The sequence below is a fragment of the Panthera onca genome, chromosome B2 (genome assembly GCF_046562875.1).
Source record: "Panthera onca isolate mPanOnc1 chromosome B2, mPanOnc1 haplotype 2, whole genome shotgun sequence".
NCBI classification, from domain to species: Eukaryota; Metazoa; Chordata; class Mammalia; order Carnivora; family Felidae; genus Panthera; species Panthera onca.
The window spans coordinates 53,564,036-53,583,419 of record NC_138343.1 but is presented as its reverse complement, the minus strand read 5'-3'; the positions used below and the strand labels follow the sequence as shown (position 1 = coordinate 53,583,419).

The 19,384-nt window shown below is 38.7% G+C and overlaps 1 protein-coding gene across 11 annotated transcripts in view; it reads left to right on the top strand.

Moving 5' to 3' along the window:
• DST (dystonin) overlaps positions 1-19,384 on the top strand; it is a 497,583-nt gene that overhangs the window by 399,662 nt on the left and 78,537 nt on the right. For all 11 annotated transcript variants that reach the window (XM_078447031.2, XM_078447029.2, XM_078447030.2 and 8 more), the window contains 2 exons: positions 556-2,027; positions 17,919-18,080. In XM_078447031.2, coding sequence (XP_078303157.2) covers positions 556-2,027; positions 17,919-18,080 — 1,634 coding nt within the window. The remainder of the gene's footprint in view (positions 1-555; positions 2,028-17,918; positions 18,081-19,384) is intronic.

Genomic DNA, 19,384 nt, shown 5'->3' with positions numbered 1-19,384 from the left:
GGTGATTATTCCTGTTACGACCACTTTTATGTGACAGGCAGTAACTAATTACATGTGCTGTCATTTAATCACCACAATAGCTTCTATTGATTTTGCCAATTTACGTTTGGGGAAATGAGGCTCGGAGGTTTAGTCATCTGTCCAGGGTCTTCCAGCATTTTGAGAGGCTGGAACCCTAACCCCTGTAGTCCCCAGGTGCTCCGTAGTGCCCCTATGACAGGTACAAATCACGGAAGTGGAAAAGTCAGATTTTACAGGAGGTGGATTATTTATCAGAATAACGTGAACTCTGAACAGTTATCACTTCCTCGTACTGGAATGGAGTTGGCTCCAGGATCTAGCCTTGACAGCCTCTGTTCTTCCTGTGGTGCTCCCCTCCTGCTCCTCCTCAGCCTCCATGTCGGACTTGAGCTCACTTGTAGTTCTTACAGTTAGTGCTAACAGGCTTTCCTTTTAGCCAGTTCTGTACATTTATTTGGTGGTCTTTCTCTTGGCTTTTTGCAGACAGAATTACATTTTGATGAAAAATAAACATGTCTGTGATTTCATTTTTAGAGAATCATGTTCAGCACCTTCAGTCAGCCTGTGCGAGCTCTCACCAATTTCAGCAAATGTCTCGAGATTTTCAGGCTTGGCTGGATACAAAGAAAGAAGAGCAAAACAAGTGTCCCCCCATATCAGCCAAACTCGATGTCTTGGAGTCCTTAATTAAAGATCAGAAAGACTTTAGTAAAACTTTGTCTGCTCAGTCTAGTATTTATGAAAAAACCATTGCAGAAGGTGAAAATCTCTTGTTAAAAACACAAGGGTCTGAGAAGGCAGCCTTACAGTTACAACTTAACTCAATTAAAACCAACTGGGATGGATTTAATAAGCAGGTGAAAGAACGGGAAGACAGGGTAAAAGATTCACTGGAAAAAGCCCTCAAGTACAGAGAGCATGTGGAGACTCTCCGGCCATGGATAGACAAATGTCAAAATAACCTGGAGGAAATAAAATTTTGCTTGGATCCTGCTGAAACAGAGAATTCTGTTGCCAAGTTACAGTCTCTGCAGAAGGAAATGAACCAACACTTCGGGATGGTAGAACTGCTAAACAATGCAGCCAATAGCTTGCTCAGTGTCTGTGAGGTAGATAAAGAGGCTGTTACAGATGAGAATAAATCACTGATCCAGAAAGTAGACATGGTCACCGAGCAACTTCACAGTAAGAAGTTCTCTCTGGAGAACATGGCCCAGAAGTTTAAAGAATTTCAAGAAGTTTCCAAAGAAGCTAAGAGGCAGCTTCAGTGTGCAAAGGAGCAGCTAGATGTCTATGATTCCTTAGGACCCCAGGCCTACAGTAACAAATACCTGACTGTGTTGCAGACTCAGCAGAAGACCCTTCAGACCTTGAAACATCAGGTAGATTTGGTCAAAGGGCTTGCACAAGACCTTGTGGTAGAAGCTTCAGACTCAAAGGGAACCTCTGATGTTTTATTACAAGCAGAAACCTTAGCTCAAGAACATAGTGCATTGAGTCAACAGGTTGATGAAAGGTGTTCATTCTTAGAAACCAAGCTTCAGGGCATTGGGCATTTCCAGAATACCATCCGAGAAATGTTTTCTCAGTTTGCAGAGTTCGATGATGAACTAGATAGTATGGCCCCGGTGGGGAGAGATGTAGAAACATTGCAAAAGCAAAAGGAGGCTATCAAAGCCTTTCTGAAGAAACTAGAAGCCCTCATAGCAAGCAACGACAATGCTAATAAAACCTGCAAGAGGATGCTGGCCATGGAAGAAACCTCTCCTGATCTTGTTGGAATCAAAAGGGACTTGGAAGCTTTAAGCAAACAATGCAACAAGTTACTGGACCGAGCACAAGCCCGAGAAGAGCAAGTTGAAGGGACGGTTGAGCGTCTTGAAGAATTCTACAGCAAACTGAAGGAATTCTCTACTCTGCTTCAGAAGGCTGAAGAACATGAAGAGTCTCAAGGCCCTGTTGGTATGGAAACAGAGACCATTAACCAACAGCTTAATGTGTTCAAGGTAGGGAATTCTTCATTTTTATGTTTAAAAAATTCTTTAATTTTCACTTTTAAAGAGAATTTTTATTTCATATCTTTATTTTTTATTTTTATTAGAAAAATAAATTTTTCTTATTTTTCGTTATTAAAATAAATTTATAATTGGTATCAGAAGGAGATTGCCTATTTTGTAGAACCTTCTAATATGGCTGTCACGTAGCGAGCGTTTGAGCCTGAAGGAGCATGTTATGGGGGTAACATCCAGGCATGTGGGGACTTGCAAGCTTACTAGGGATTTGGGCCCTCATGGAATAAAACCTGAGATAATATCAAGGGGTCAAAGGGTACTTGAAAAGTTTTAGGCAAGCCTGAAACTAACATTTTAGAGTCTGCGTCTGATGTCATTTACAACTGACATCTGGAGTGAGCAAAGCCATGTTTTGAACTCTGCTGCAGAGGCCAGTGTATAACACAAAAAGCTTGTTCTCTTCATGTTTGTCTCCCAGCATTTTGTTTAGATGGTGAATTATAGTCTGTTCCTGCTCTTTCCCTTTTTATAGTCTTCTTATCCTTCTTAATTTAATTTCTTTTGTAAACTTTTTCTTCCAGAAGTTCATATTTGTAAAAGCAGAGTGGAGTTCCATGTTGTAATCCTGGTTTTATAAAACAAAGATCTTGGGCTCACACTCCAGAGGATTAGGAAAAAAATTATTTTTGATTGGACTGCAAGCTCCTCCGTGCCAAGAAACGTCTGCCACTTGATGGCACTGAGTGATGCTTAATAAATGGAACATTAGATAAAAATGGTGGGCAGCATTTAGTGTCACTGGTTTTGACCTCATTTATGACAGTATGAGTGAGAGTTGCATCTCCACAGTGGACAAAGACAGGTTCAACGCTGCACCGAGGAGGTCCTAAGTATTGGGACTGCATGGGACCTGTATCAGTCTTTGGGGTTGGCGTGGGTCTTGTTCTATTCATGAGGTATGTTTTGCTTTGCAGTAAAGACCAGTATGATGGTAAGTCCCACCACTAGCACATAAAGGATAAAACAAGGCCAAATGAAAATAGAGCTTGCAAAACTATAAATTATTTCCCATGAGAAATGAATATGAATCAGATGGACTATCATATTCTACGTTGTTATATTTGGCATAGTGTTTCCTTTGCTCATCTTTAATAACGCTATTTAGGTGACTGACTTGAAAAATAACTTATTACTATTATGGTCATTTGGTATTTATAAAATGTGTTTAAGGCCTGGTTCCTTCGGGACTTAAAAATCTGTGATTCTGTATAGATCTTGATTTCTGAAGGTGAAGGAAGTGTTAACCTTAAAAAATAAAACTGGCAGGTACTTTACCATCAAAAGATAGACTTACTTGAGAATAGCAGAGAATTGCGATGGGGGACAAGCATGCCGGGGCAAAACCATAGGCAAGTCTGGAGAACAAAGGAGAGGAACATTGTTTTATGGCGGAAGACTGGAAGTAGAGAAGGCTGTTGTCAACAAAAAGTCTATTGGAGTAAACTGGGGTTTGAAAGTGTAGCGGCTTCTCACTGGCTGACTTGTTCTGTCTCTCCTTGGCTGGACCGTTGTGGGGATCGGGGTGGAGGGGTAAGTCCTTCCTTCTGCCTGCCCTGCGGTAGAGTAGTATCCACCTGCGAGGTCTGATTCTTCCTGTGGGATTTGCAATTGAGGACTGAGTGGTAGGGCATGAGAGCTCCCCCTGCTGAACTTCCCATTTTAGTGAGGTTTCCCTTAATTAATTTTCACAAAAGCTACCTTACAGTTGATTTGACTTCCCTAATTACTCTGTCAAACTTTCCTATTTCTGTTTTGCAAAATAGAGATTTCCTATCAGAGAATTCACTCTCGGAAAAACAACGTTCTGGGGCATCTGGGCAGCTCAGTCGGCTAAGCGCCCGACTCTTGATTTCTGCTCAGGTCATGATCTCAGGGTTCACGGGATTGAGCCCCATGTTGGGCTCTGCACTGACAGTGTGGAGCCTGCTTGGGATTCTCTGTCTCCTTCTCCTACTGCCCTTCCCCTGCTTGTGCTGTATTTCCCGCCCTTGCCCTCTCTCTCTCCCTCTCTCTCAAAATAAATAAATAAACTTTAAAAAAATAATAAAAAATAAAATGTTCTGTGGCCATTGCTGCATCAGAGGTCTGGGGAAGAGCTTGATAAGTGAGTCCCTGGAGTTTTCTATAGAACCCTGACAAAATCTGAATGCTTAAATGACAGTAATCAAGTAGTCTTCTTCCTAATGAAATAGAAGCATGTTCAGTGCTTTTGTGAAACCTATCATTTCTCTGGATTTTTCTGTGAATTTGTGTAGAAAAAAGGCCTTCATTTCTCTTTACAACTTCAACTACTTGTAAGAAAATGGGCAAAAGTAATAATATTGGTGCTGCTGCTTGTCGATACCTCCTTCTTTGTGTTCCCAAGCATGAATACAGTGAAAAAATGGGCTCTCCATGCAGAGAATTCTTTTGAAAGTAAGAAAAAGCAAGGTAGGACGAGCACTCTCACCACTGCATGGAAAGTGTTTTGCAAACTGAAAAGCCCTAAAGCATCATTACCATTAATGTTACAGAGATTGTTCTGTTTGATTGTGAAGAGAAATAAAGTGGTCACTTCTTCTAAAATAGACCACTTAGCATGCTGTGTTGTCTCTTTTCTGATTACTTTGGAAGCAGTTGATTGATTTTAATGAAATTTAGTAATAAAGAACATCTTGACATAACTTCAGTCTCTTGAGACCTAGGGACTCAAAAAGAAGCTTCCAAGTGGACAAATCACCTGCACTTAATATATTTTAGCAACAGAGGGGAAAAAATAACAAGAATGTTGTTGTGGTAAATAAAGATGGTGGCATACAGTCACTAATTCTGTTTATTTGTATATGTATGTTTTTTAAAAAGCAGTTACAAGCAGTTAACATTTACGGAGGGCTTAGTATGTGTTAAACGTTACTCTAAATCCTGTCTTCAGTTCTGTTAACAGTCCTGAAACATGGATGCTATCATTATGATCCCCATCTTGTGTAAGGAAGCTGAGAGCCAGGGGTTAGGTGACCTGCCCAAGGTCACACAGGTAGTAAGTATCACAGCTTGGATGTTTTGGTGGAAATAATGCAGAACACTGTGTCAGTCTGACTCATCGTGATGCACATCTGATACTTTCCCTGGGAAATTTTGAGTCATCTCTTCTCTAGCCTAATTTGGGTGAGCTAAGTAACCATTGTCCATTTTGAACCAAAAACACCAGGAATACTTACTTGATGAAAGTGTTTTATAAAACCGGCTGTGGTGAGAAACATGAAATAAATGTGTGTGAACCTGGCTTAGAACCTGATGCGTGGATGCTGTAATGACGTCATCAATGATGCAGTGATGACGGTGACCACCACCACTGTGGTGGAAACAGAACCAAACAGTTCATTGTCTTCCTGATGGTGTCTCTCTTGATTAAGTTGGCCAATTAATCTGTGTACAATTCAGATTCTAATTTAGTTTTCCTTGGACAGTTAGGCTTTGGTTGAACATTAGTTTTGACATACTATTTTAGGAAAATTAAAACAAGTAGAATAATCTGTATCAAGTGAAAAACTAATAGTTTGCTAAAAATAGCTATTAGTTTTTATGATTTCTAAAAATAGAAGAGAACTGAAGTACTGGGTCTATTTTTATTATAGACTTTGAAATGTAATTTAGTTTGACATTACTCTATCTGGTAGCTTTAGTTGAACCCAATCATGGATAAAATCTTATAACAATTTTCCATAATAGCAAGTTTGGAATATGACTGAAACTTAGTAGCTATCACCCAGTTACTCAGTAGGAGGTGTCTTCTATTCACTGGGAGGGTAATGGATTATTTAAACTAGATAAGGCAGACCTCTCTGCTTCCATTTTTTTTTTCCTAAAAATTATCCTAAGAAATAGCAGCTAATATCCTTGAAAGTTCAAAATTAATTCATGTTTAAGATAACAACCCAAACATAATAATTAAAAACAAATGCTATTCTCATCCAAATGTCCTAATTCACTGTCCGTGAAAGCTATTCCAAGTCTTTGAAAATATTACCTTTTGTGTTAGCTTGAAGTCTTTAAACTATTTTGATTGTGTGAGTTCTGTTTACCATATGTTTTCTGACTTCTAAATATTAGTCATTGGACTAAAATGTATGCAGTGTGAGGTGTTTTCTATTACTGTTGATAACTAAAGTATCATTTTTCTACTTATACTTCTCTATATTACATTAAATTCTATGCACACTGTCATCGATTCCTAGGCAGAAAGGGAAAAATTTCCTTTGGTGTTCCCCCATCCCTACCTCCTGGTAAAGATTACTAGCCTAAGATTATCTTCAAGTCTAAATGACGTTATTAAGTAATATTAATATTTCCACATTTTTATTTATCAAAGACACATGTAACCTACTCGCATACAAGGAACATGTCCCAGCAGTTCCTGTGATGTCATCAACAGCCAGTCAGATCTGATCATCCTGAAGTAATCACTATCACTGTATTGAATTGATTTAATTTCAGTGAAGATCAAAGAAACTTGATGTTTCAATGAGCATATACACCCTTCACACCTCTATCTAGGCCATGGCAAAATGTTTTACCTCAGAACCTGTTTACTGTTTATTTTGGCCACTCTGTTGCTGCCCCAAATTGTCATTCAGTTTGTCCCCACAAATGAACATATCACCAGTACAAAGCTCTCTAACCCAATTTCTTTTTATTTTCAAAATCGAAATAGTACTACATAGAGCAAAGAATTTTTTTAATGTTTATTTTAAAGAGAGAGACTGTGCACATGCGCTAGTCGGGGAGGGAAAGGGAGGGAGACAGAGGTTCCAAAGAGGATCCTATGCTGACAGCAGCAGGCCCTATGTGGGGCTCAAACCCATGAACTGTGAGATCATGACCTGAGCCCAAGTTGGATGCTTAACCGACCGAGCCACCCAGGTGCCCCCCAAATTTTAAAAAAAATTTATTTATTTTGAGAGAAAGAGAGAAATGGGGAGGGGCAGAGAGAGAGAGAGAGAGAGAGAGGGAGGGAGGGAGAGAGAATCCCCAGCAGGCTCCACACTGTCAGTACAGAACCCGATGTGGGGTTTGAACTCACAAACCATGAAGTAATGACCTGAATTGAAATCAAGAGTCTGACACTTAACCTGAGCCATCCAGATGTCCTGGGAGCAGAGAATTTTTAAGCCAAGCTGAAACCATAGAACACTTGCCTAATTTGCTGTGATACATGTTCTCTGGTCCAGGTAAAGTCATTGTTTAACCCAGGTGTCTTCATTTGGATAGTGGGTGAGTTACAATGCCTGTTATCATGAGACAAGTGAAACCAGGCAGTTTGAGCCTTATTTGTAAATAGTATTGCTGAAATAAATCACTTTCCAAATATCTTCCTAAGATATTTATGAAATGATCCTAAAACAACATCTGTGATGTCACCATATTTTTAAAGATAAAATTATCCAAAGATATGCTTTAACACAGTGAATTTTAAAGAAGGTGCCCGTGTTGTTATGTAGAGGTCCATGACAAATCGTTCCCCATTTTTGTTGAGAACAGGAGGATATTAAATAAGGCTGTTGCATAAGAAGTTTTTCTTAGGGAAAAAAATTCTTACTTGACTGGACTTCTATTAATTAGAGTATATTAGCAAGGCACTTGCACGATGCTTTTCTTCTAGTATTTTTAAAAATGAAAATGTTCTCACTATAGAAACCATAACTTGATGCATAGACCTTATGGGAAGATCACATCATTTAATCAGATACATCAACATGGAATTTAAGATTTTAGGAAGAAGGAATATCCTACATGCTGGGTAAGAGAGAAATCCTACCCAAGCAGAGACCACCATAATCATGCCACAAAGAGCTGGCGCTGATCTGTGTGCTATCAGTAATCCCTCATATTCTCATGTGAGAATATGACATAGCATAACACAGGGGTGCCCTCCTTCATACATCAAACACAAGAATGTACTGTACTGAAAGGAGTGACTAAAGGGAAGTTGGCACTGTGTGTTCTCTTCCTGCTTTTTGCTAACTAACGCTGTCACTCTTTATGCTGCGTGGTCCTCTCTTCTCTTGCTTCATTTAAGATTGGGGAATTACAGTAGGTTGTTCTGATGGCAGTTTTAGCCAGAGATTTTATAAGGCGGGGTGGGGATGGGGATTCTTTTTTTTCTTTTTTTTGGTTGTTTTGATGTTAACGGGGTAAACCTTGGGGGATTTTAAGCAATCCCCCAAGAGCACAAAACTGCAGCTTCTACTGTCATTATCATAGGCGTCCCTTTAGATAAAAGGTGTTCTACATAATTTATTAATGTGGAAAGTTGCTTAAAGGTGCATGTGTGTCTTTGTGCATGTGAGACAGAATTTGCTTTGTGGCTATAAAATTACACATTGGTTTCCTGTTAAGAAAAGTTTGACCTGTAAATGTTTTATAAATGGTTGTCTCCGTCTACAGTCGTTCATAAAACAATGTCTCACAGAGGTAAATGCTGTGATTGTAAATTAAGGGAAGAGCTTTTGGAGCTGTCCAGGAACCAGAATACCCTGAGAAAATCTCTGTGCTCACATATCTTGTTCCTCACTTGCCTTTAATCGCCTTAATTTTAAGACTACTTTATTTCTTTGGTAGTGTTTTAGTATGAAGTGTTTTCAGGTTTTGTCTGGTTTTTGGTTTTCTGAAGGAAGTTGAAGGGGATCATTAACAGGTGCATTGGTTTTGCTTACTGGATGGCTTTAAAAAAAAAGAACTTTACCTTTTAGAAGTTACAGTGCACATATGCATATATTTCAATTAATAATGTTACATATAGAATCATTTTATTAGTAGAATTTTTTTATCCACTGTCATCTGAAAACCATATTGAAGATAGAAGAAAAACAGTATTTCTGTAACTCACAGGAAAAATAGCAAGTGCCTATTAAAGCTATTAGCTAACATTCACATCAAGATAAATTCCCGTCAAGATCAAACAGTAAATCTGTTAAGTGTTTCTAAAGTTATTTCCTTTGTGGTGGGGTCTGCATATCCTACTTTATTTTAAATATAAACTATTTCCACTGAAATAAATAGCTATTGCATATCCATCTGATAAATACCCTCAAAAATCCTTTAGCCATTTATGTGAAGAAGTTTATTAGTTTGAAAACTAAAAACATGGGTTCTTTCAGTTTTCATTATCTAATGGTGTATCTGTTTGAGAAAGAACAGAATTTGTTGCTCCTAAGGCTTATTTTTGTATCATGGCAAAAAACAAAAAACAAAAAAACCCCAACAGATCACATGTTTCTTGTTTGCCTTCTGATCCAGATTTCAGTAGCAAGCCATTGGGCCGGGAAAATACTTCTGTCAGTTTTCATGGATAATATTGCATTTACTCACACATTTTCTACTTACTGCACATTGAGTTTCTTAATATCACTAGTCTTTCAGCTCTAAAAACTCCATGTATCAGTTGATAAAATTAGCCTTTAGCTTTTCTATGAAATGGATTGTTGGACTTAATTCTAAGAGTTTTCAGTAATTATTCTTTTCAAAGACTTAATTTAACTTTAGAAAAATAAAATGAGAACGTGGTTCTACTTTGCTCATTTTTCAGTTGGAATTTGTGTGCTTTTCCAAAATCATCTGCCTTTAGAAGATACTTTAGCTAGATCACATTTAGTAGGCAACATAAAGTAAGTAAAGTCACATTTGGGGAACATTTAACATTATGACTTTTGTATATACGAAATAACAATGTTGACTATTTTTCAGAAAAACTTTGCTTATTTTATTCATTGTGTATTTCTCTCTTATGAAAATGTGAGAGATCTAGATATAATGATTAATATTTAACAGTTTAATATATCTTAATTTTGTTAGTATCAGAAACTTTAACATTTAAAGTATCTGTAAACAGGGACGCCCGGGTGGCTCAGTCGGTTGAGGCTCTGACTTTGGCTCAGGTCATGATCCCACAGCTTGTTAGTTGAAGCCCTGCATCAGGCTCTGTGCTGACAGCTCAGAGCCGGGAGCCTGCTTCAGATTCTGTGTCTCCCTCTCTCTCTGCCCCATACCCACTCATGCTCTGTCTCTCTCTGGCTTAAAAATAATAAAACATTTTTTAAAAAGTAAAAAAAAAATAAAGTAGCTGTAAATAAATCAGATTTGGGAGGAAGAGATAAACCAGTCTAGTTTTGCTCTAAATGTAAGAGTTCTTTAGTTATCCAGATAGATTTTTGGAATGTGATTTTAAGTAACAAAGGTATATCTATATATCCATATCTTTATAAACACACGTAGGTTTGTATATAATTGTCATAAATACCAGTATAACATTAATAGTTCAAATTTTAACTTGAAACAGAATTATTAGGCTCATCATTTATAGGATTAGTTGAAATTAGTTTAATAAAACAGGAATTCTGTTATTAAATAAATGGCATGTACTTAAACATAATCACCAAAGAGCATTTTTCCACAGCACTCCTTGCTGTATATTGTACCCATTTTCTCATCCGTATTCTCCACTGTACCGTAAATTGTATAAGGACAGGGGTGCTACATCTCTGCACCATTGTTTTGCCAGTGTTTACTGTGGTGTTTGATAGATAGTGAGCACTTTTTGATGATGCTTGTATTTATGAACAAATTATATATGTAGTTTAAAAATGTAGTTTAAAAAAATACACTAGCCACCTCAACTGTGAAGGTTACATGTTGCTTTTCTTAGCATTATGTAAAGCCAAAATAATATTGTGCTGATAATTCAGAGTTAGAGTTTAAGGTGATTTAGGGCCATTTTTGGGAAAAGTTCTTTGAGGATCTCAGAATGTTTAGGGAAAGGTACTCATCCACATTTCATGGAAAATTTAATATTAATATTACCGTGAATACACAGCTTTCCAGTCTTACATATCAGTACAGTGACAGTTGGGAGTAAAACCCGTGGTTTCTTCTAATTCTCAGCCTAGTTCCCAATCTACTGTTCAAACAAGGAAACTGTGTGCATTTTTTAAAAAATCTTATTAGCATCTCACAATAGCCTCTGTGCTTAAGTACCATAGGATTTAGTGTTGAAATATTTCACTTCTTGACTATGAAAAATGGGCATTGATACTGTGATATTGATAGGTGTTTTTATACATATTTTCTTTATAGATGGCTGTGTGTGTGTGTGTGTGTGTGTGTGTGTGTGTATGTATATATTTTGTTTTTTCCCCAACCTAATGATAGCCACATACTGAATTGCATCAAATAATTGTTGAATGAGTGTTATTACATATAGAGTTCCGGTTACAGATAGATTTTTTAAAAGATTTAATACTTAAGTTTATAAAAATAATTTTGGAACAATATTTCATATTTGGAATAATAATTTTGTTATTATTAAAAGTACAAAAGTTCCCTGCCACATCATTTATGTTCAAATGATGATTGTTTTGTGAGAGTGAGAAAAAACAATCTACCTTTATTTGTAACTCTGTCTGCTACTTCTGGTAATGTTGCTTATTTTGTAAACTAAAGAATAGATAGATTTTATAATATTTAATTAAAAGTATTAATTTTTCTTACAGAGGTTAAGGTTTTTCTTGCTGAATTTATTTTCAGTGTTTTCAAAGAGCGTTCAATACATAACAATCTGTGGAAGTGATTTTGTTTATTAAATATCCAGAGTTACTGACTGCCCTTGATCTTTGCCTGGGCCTTGCATTAAGCTCCAGGGGACTGTGTGGGGTTATTAGTAACTACTGATATTCATGGCAGCGGTGCTCAGGGCCGTGCCCACAGGAATAATTTGCTCTGGAGAACAGTTAGACTTGAACTTGGGCTTTTAAAAGGAATGACTCAACATTGGATCCAAAGTGATCCGCACTTCGCATCGCAAATGCTACTTAAACGGTGTGCAACTGCAGCATATGAGGGTGTGGTTTGAACCGAAAGGTGGGGACCTGTGTAGTCCCTTTCTTCCTACCTCCCCCCCCCCGCCCCCGCTATTTAATATTCAAATGAGCGCCGTGACCGGCGTTGACGAAAGGATACCTTCGGGGAGCCCCTGGTGTCAGGTTCTGCCTCTGCAAGCCCTTCGGATCTCTCCCCATGTTGAACTCCATAGTTGGTGGGATTTCGAGGATCTCTGAACTCGAGCCGCCCCTCTCCCCAGCTCCATGACTGGGTCTGATGTGCGCTGATGTCACCACCGAGCTATTGCATTGCAGCCGCTCGGCCTCTAGGTACCTCCCCCTGAAACAGCCCGCCGGCTCCCGAGAGGGGGCCAGGAGTCAAAGAAAAGATGACGGCGAAGTTAAGTCGCGGGAGGGCGTAGCAGCGAAGAGAGGGAGCTGCATGCCCGGAGCGCTGCTCTGCGAAGGGACGTAGCAGCTGTTGCTTGAAGAGAGAGGGCGTTGCTGGAAGCGCCCTGGCTCGGGAGGATGCCTCCCGGGGACCGTACTGCCCTAAGGAGCTGGGGACCGCGCAGGACGTCCCTGCTGGAGTTCCTTTTCTGCCTCCTCCACCGGCCACCTCTGCCTCTCTCCAGCTGTAGCTAAAATGAAAGCCAAACCGCGGCCACAATTGGTCAATTTCAAAGGTTAGAGTAGACTTGGTTTTGAGCTGAATGTGAATTACGCTGCTTGTGCCTTAGAGGAAACCCGGAGCTCTTCTTTGCTACAGTTTCCTCAGGTGGAATAAGCCTTAAGGAAGATCAGATAAGACTCTTTGGAAATGACTTTCTTTTTTCTTTTTCTTTTTTTTTTTTTTAAAGGGGAGTTTATAGCACACCATGCTTTCTAACTGTTTACTTTAAACGGTTGCTGGATTGTCCTGGCTTGGCTGTCCAAAAGTCTATTTTTTTCCTTTGGGTAGCCTCGAAGAAGCTTAATATGGGAAGAAAAACTGCCTTTTGAATCAAGATTATTTATAGCTACACCCAAAAAAAGTAAAAGAAAAATTTAACTTTCTTAACAGCATTCGACAACTTATTTTTCGCTGAGGATTTGTTTTTGTGCCTTGACCTGAACAATACATGGTCCCTGTGTTTGTCTTTTAAGTTTCTGAAGCGTGGTTTATTTATAAAGGAGATGGAGTTTTGCAAGCCTTCTTTAAGTGGATTACAGTTAACCAGAGTTCTGCCGATATTAACATTCAGCCTAGCCTGTTAAAATGCTTGCTCATTTGGAAATTTTAACCTGGAAATCTCAGATGCAAAATTAGACTAAAAAGGGAAATGGACTGACAGTGGAATGTTTTGAGTGTTTGAGCCACTGTTAAGTGTGTGTGTTTGTTTGTTTTCTGTGTTTTGGAGTATGTGAAAGGGAACCTGGGGGGATAAGGGAAGGGGGGAGGAAGGAGATTTCTGTTCTTTGTTCTCAATGCACTTTATTTTTTTTAGAATCATTTTTAAAACAACCAGGTAAAAGGATAGTTGCATTTAAGACTGATGCACTGATGACCTTAAACACCTCCTATATCACAACCTATATTGTTTGAGCGTGTCTTTATGCTGACGACACTTCATAGTGCTGTCCAGAAGTATACTTTTTTGAAAGATGCTTTACCTTACTTCTTATTTTCTGTGTCAAGAGCCGCAATATTTGTTTTAATTGTCTACGAAATGGGGAAGCCACTCAGCAGACCAGACTGTTTACGTCAGAATCCCCCATGTGTAGGGAAAGGTGAAGAAGAGGAGGACCTAAATATCGAAGACTGTTATGTCCCACAGCGGTCAATCTATGATACTGTTAGGCTGAATGAACAGATAGACTCTGGTTCAAAGGGTAGCCTCTCTTCCAGGCATTTTACAGATCGGACTTTACCCTACAGTCACAGAACACTGGATGTTAGTTCTCTATGCTCTAACGGTGCCCTTGCTTCTTCCAGTGTATTTGAGCTGAGAGGTCGTGAAGCTAACAAACTAGATGAAAAGATGATCTTTGATGCGCTCAAACTAAATAGTGATATCATTCGAACCACCGGGTTACCCAAAGCCAAGTCCCATGCAGAAAAGAAAGAACATAGACGGTCATGGCGAATGTTTGTCCCAGCCAATTTTATGGATTATGCAAACAAAAGTGAAAGCTCTTTTGTTGAACCTACTGATATGTCAGATGCTGTTCCCAAGGCCAGCAAGTGCAGATGGGGTACTAATTCTCTAACGTCGGAGGAGGATGACTCTGGTTTATGTAGCCCTCCAGCAGAGAGGGAAGAAAAACAGGGCATTTTAACTGGAGACCAGTCACGAATTAGAAGCTTATCTTCAGCTGAAGATATTCATATGGCAGAGCAATACAGGCCATTTTTTTCTGTTTATTCCATTAGTGAGCAGAAAATCCCATTGCTTTCATGTAGAAGTGCCCACCCTGATGAAAATTTCAAAATGATTTTGCATGATGTTCCTCCACTAGATGAAACAAAAGGTGCAAATGGTCAAAGGGAAATCCATGGTGAAAATTGCTTTCTGCAGAATGATTTAGAAGAGAGCACTGTAAAGTATGATCCATTGATTATGTCAGGAGATGGGGAAAGCCAGTGTATTTCTAACACTGGAGAAGAATGGAAAACCTATGGATCGGGAGAATCCCAAATCACGGCACAAAGTGGGAAATTTCTGGAAAATTCTGAGGATTTACATCTCTCTCTCACAGATGTGGAGGGAAACGATGCAGATTGTGGTAGCACGAGTTTAGTAAAAAATGTGACCGTGTTGACACCAGATGATTCGGAAGAATCCAACATCGCATCTAAAGAGGCAGTGGAGGTGCCCCTTTATTCCCGGGAGATGGAGGTGGTCCAAATAAAGTGTTCCCCGAAATTCATACCAGTAAGAAAGCAAGCAGCTTCCAGAAAAGCAAGGGCCCAGGCAGGAATATTGGACACAGTCTGTAATGGCTTTCAGTCAGCTCAGGTAATTAATGGGGAATGTGAGACTGCAATGCCGGGTGTTTGTGGTTCCTTTTTAAAGTGGTCACTAGTGTTTCTAATAATGATCAAATCCAGTCTTTTATTTTGGGAGTTTGCCTAATACCCCACAAGATGCCAGGTAGTGATAAGGTGATCATTGTAACAACTTAATTAGGGACCTTTTTTTAAGAATGATTATTCCCAGCTGTTTAGATTCCTACTGTTGGCTTGTGCAGGTGCTGGGCTGTTCCCCTGCATTTAGAGTGCTTCCACTGTGAGTTTATGTGAACATGAGGCTTTTACACAAATTGTGGTTTAAGACTCTGCCATTTAAGGGTAGTTCTGTTGTATTTATTAAGGTTGAGCAGGCCTAGTCATGAAGGTACAAACACACAGTATTCTATTGTTGTGGTCTGCGAAGTAGGCTACTCAAATTAAGGACATTTAAAATGTGCTGAAAATCAGAATTCTGTCAGTAGCTCTGGACATGGAAGTAGAGAAGCTGTGCTGTATTTTGCAGTCATTATAGCTGCTAACTTTTTGTGAGTGGTGAAGGAGGTAAGAAAGTAAAGGGTGCAGCCTTGTAATAAGTAGAGGCTGTTTGTCAAGCCTGTAATTTTTTTCTTCCCACTCGGATTGAAGTTCAGCTATTTTGGTATTTTTACAAAGTTCTTCTGGTAAACTTTGCCTCAGAGGTAATTTTATTTTATTTTAAGCTTTGTGTTTGTGTACTTATGGGTTAGATTAGGGGGAAAGTCTCTCTTCATAGGTATTTGTTACCACTGAGAGATAAGGAATTTGGACAGTATCAGAAACGTTCCTCTTCCCAGCCTATGAAGTCATTGCTCTAGGCAGTGTTGCCCTTTCCTTCAGCTTGCGTGAGATGACATACTATTTTAAAAGCTTAAAAGTACTTTTTTTTTTAATGTAAAGGATTTTGCAGTCTATTTGTAGGAAGTAATTGAGCCCTTAGGAATATACAGATTCCTTAGTAGTTTTCTTCTTTAACCCTTAGTATATTTTTTGTAGCACTTCAGAAAATTACGACTCACCCAGACCTACTCTGATATGCAGCCTTAAAATTGATTTCTTTAAAACCAAGATCAGGGGTTAAGGCAATTTACTAGAATGTTATCTTAGGTTTTTTTGTCCTGAGCATTATCTGACAGGAAATGTAGAACTTTTCCCTGAATCCTTCTATACCAGACAAGTTCCTGGAATTAAGAATGCAGCAGTTTTCTTACTGTCCCTCCTTCTTTTTTGTAAGTAGTAAAACCTCTCCAGAGCTCTTAGTTCCTAGAAGTAGTTAACTTAGAAAGTAGTATAGAAAAGAAGTAGCATCTCAGTTTCAAATTCTATTTTTACCACCTTGCCACAAAATTATGAAAACTTTTTTTTTTCCTCAGTGATTTGAGTTCTTATTTCTTTGGTTATGTGTAATTGACTTTTTATATTCAGCACTGCTGTATAGAAACAATTAGCCAGTATGGAAATTGTCTATAAGGATTTTATATACAAGAAGAAACTCGGGCTTTTAGCAGAGAGACTTCTAAGGGAAATGATCATTTATTTGTTTGCTATTCCTAAATTTACTCATACATGCAATAACACAGAACTATCTTGTGCGCCATGCCTTAGGCCAGAGTCTAGACAGTTTTTCTTGTAGCCTCTCCATTATTTTCCATACTGTGTAAAATTATTTTCCATACTACTTCCGTAATTTTTTAAGTATTATTTTGTTACTTGCCTTTTTAATGTTTCCATATATTCTGTTAACTGTTCATTTACTTGGACTATTGGTATATTATATGGTGCCCTGTGGTGTAATGACTCAAACCCCAAACTCGGTCGTGTCTTAGTATCTAGCTGAAACTTCCCTTCTTTGGTTAAATTCATCTCTTTTTCTTTATGGAATCCTTTAAGTCCTGTATTTTAAACATTTGTATGTCTATGAAAGAGTTAACGTATTATCAGTATTCTCTTTTGTGGAGTTAATGCCATCCACTCCGAGATGTAAATACAATTTTTCTGTACTGACATGCATTCGGCAAATAATTATTAGGTACATATTACATGCTAGGTACTGTGGTAAGTCCAGGACATAGAATGACTATAAGGAAGACAACTTTCTGCTTTCATGGAACTTGCATTTTACTCTAATACATGAGATTTGTTTGCCAGTTGCAGGCACTGGAGGACTGTTAGTTGGATGAGACTGAGAGTCAGAGGGAGGGCATGGGAAAATGGTTGGCGGTGCAGGGGGTGACCATAGAGTCCCTGGAGTTGCTGTGCTGGCCACGTGTGTGAGCACGTCTGTGGGGTGAGGTCTCTGTGCTCTTGCAAGTCCTTTGGCATCTCACTAGGCATTGAGGGGGCTGGATGGGTAAGGATCTATTCTATTTACTATGCCTGCCTAAGTCTTTTCTCTTTTCCTAACTCTGTGTTTGGGCTCCTCTGGCAAGCTATAGATTGGCCTCTTGGCTCATCTCATCGTCTTGTCAGTTATCTTCTTTCCCAGTTTGAGTCTCAAACTTCAGTTGTCAGCTAGCAGCAGTTATCCTTAGAGGAGCTTGTAAGGGTCCATGCCCAGGAAGACTGATCTTGGGCCCATCTTACCATTTTGCCGCTTTGCATTTTCCATACTGTTTTTACTAGAGTTATATTGGAATGATAGAAAATATCTGGTTTATGCTAATGAAGCAGTAGAGAGAGGACACAAACTCTTTTCTTGGTTTTATAGGTAATCTGATTAAAGGTACTTAGAATATCATTCTTTAAAATTCCCGAGTGGTTTTGATAATATGAATTTATATTAAGTTTAGTTTCTTACTGTTATTCATAAGGTAGCTGTCACATATGAATAGCCAACAAAAATTCTTTTTAACTCTGATAACCGATACTCGATCATTGAACAAATGTTTATATTTGGTGGTTGTTAGATAAGGTAATTTATATAAATGATTGCTCTTCCAACTGCAGGTATTCCAAAAAGAAGAGATTGAACCTTTGCAGGTTAAACAGCAAGATGTGAACTGGTTAGGTCAGGGCCTTATTCAGAGTGCTGCTAAAAGCACCAGCACCCAGGGTTTGGAGCATGACCTGGATGATGTCAACGCACGGTGGAAGACTCTCAATAAGAAGGTAATTTTTCCATTCCCTTCATTGTCATTTCTGTTGATTATTATTCTCTAGCATTTGTTGTGACTCGTCATATTTATAGTAGCTAAACTTCCCTAAACATGGATACCTTTTTATATTGCTGTCAACAAGGCAGCCCAAACTCGGATGCCCACAGGGCTTCAGTGGGCAGCATAAATGAAACAAGCAAGCTGGATGAAATAGGACCTCTCCCTGCCGTTAACTTGACTTTCATAGAGGCCCAGTAGTGCCAGGGTGATGGCAGGCGGCCCGTGATTCATGACCTTGTGTTGAGCGAGCACATACACCTTCGAAGGTACAGCCGGTACTTAGCTCCAGCAAATCATTCCATGTAGGGATCTAGGATCACTGTTGCCAAATAGTCTGCTTATTTTCAAAGGAACCTGAAAATCTCACTTTTTCTGTGAAGCCTAATTTTCAAATGTCAGCAACTAATTTTACATTGTATAATAGGTCACGCTGTGCAAGTGAAAGCCACCGTTTCTCTCTGTCAGTCCTGGACTAAGGGTTTACCACCCTCACTATAGACTATTAACTCTAAATGGCATTTCATTTATGAGATGTAGATCCCACTTTTTTCTAAATGCCCACGAAGGAAAACACTGGAAGACAATGCTCTGGTGTCTTAAGGAGATCATGCTGAAACACAATGGCAGCCCTTTGCATGACGTAAATTATCAGGACATTGTTAGGGGACGACTGTGCTTATCTGGGGTGGTGGTTTTTGTTCTTGTAGGTTTCTGTGCTTTGAGATCTTAGGCAATTGTGGCCAGATCTCAGAACTACGTTTATCATTCTTTAAAGTCTGATTTGTACTGTAGTGCTCTTCAAACACAATTGGAATGTAGTGTCAGGTGCAAATATATTCAATAGTGCTTAAAACATCTTGCCAACTACTTTTTCAGTCCTGAAGGAAAAGATCTGTGAGAAGGGCAATAGGATATCTCTGTGTAGGACACAGAGACTCCATTTACTAGAATACAAAGGGTCCGGTTTGTCCAAAAAGCCTGTAGGACTTGGAGCTAGCAGAATTTAATTGGATACTTCACAGGCAATTTTCCTAGCAAAATAAAAATCTGTTTCTCTCTACTGTAAGTTTTTTTAATGTAGTCTTTTAAAATATTCATCAGTAGGAAATAAAATATGAAGTCAAAGGATAATAATAAAAATGACTAAGACATTGTTTCTTTTGGTAATCTTAAAATATTTGAATTATTCATTGCTAATCATAAATGTACTGGGTATTTCCAAAGTCTCAAAGATTTCATCTTTTACATTACCGTTTG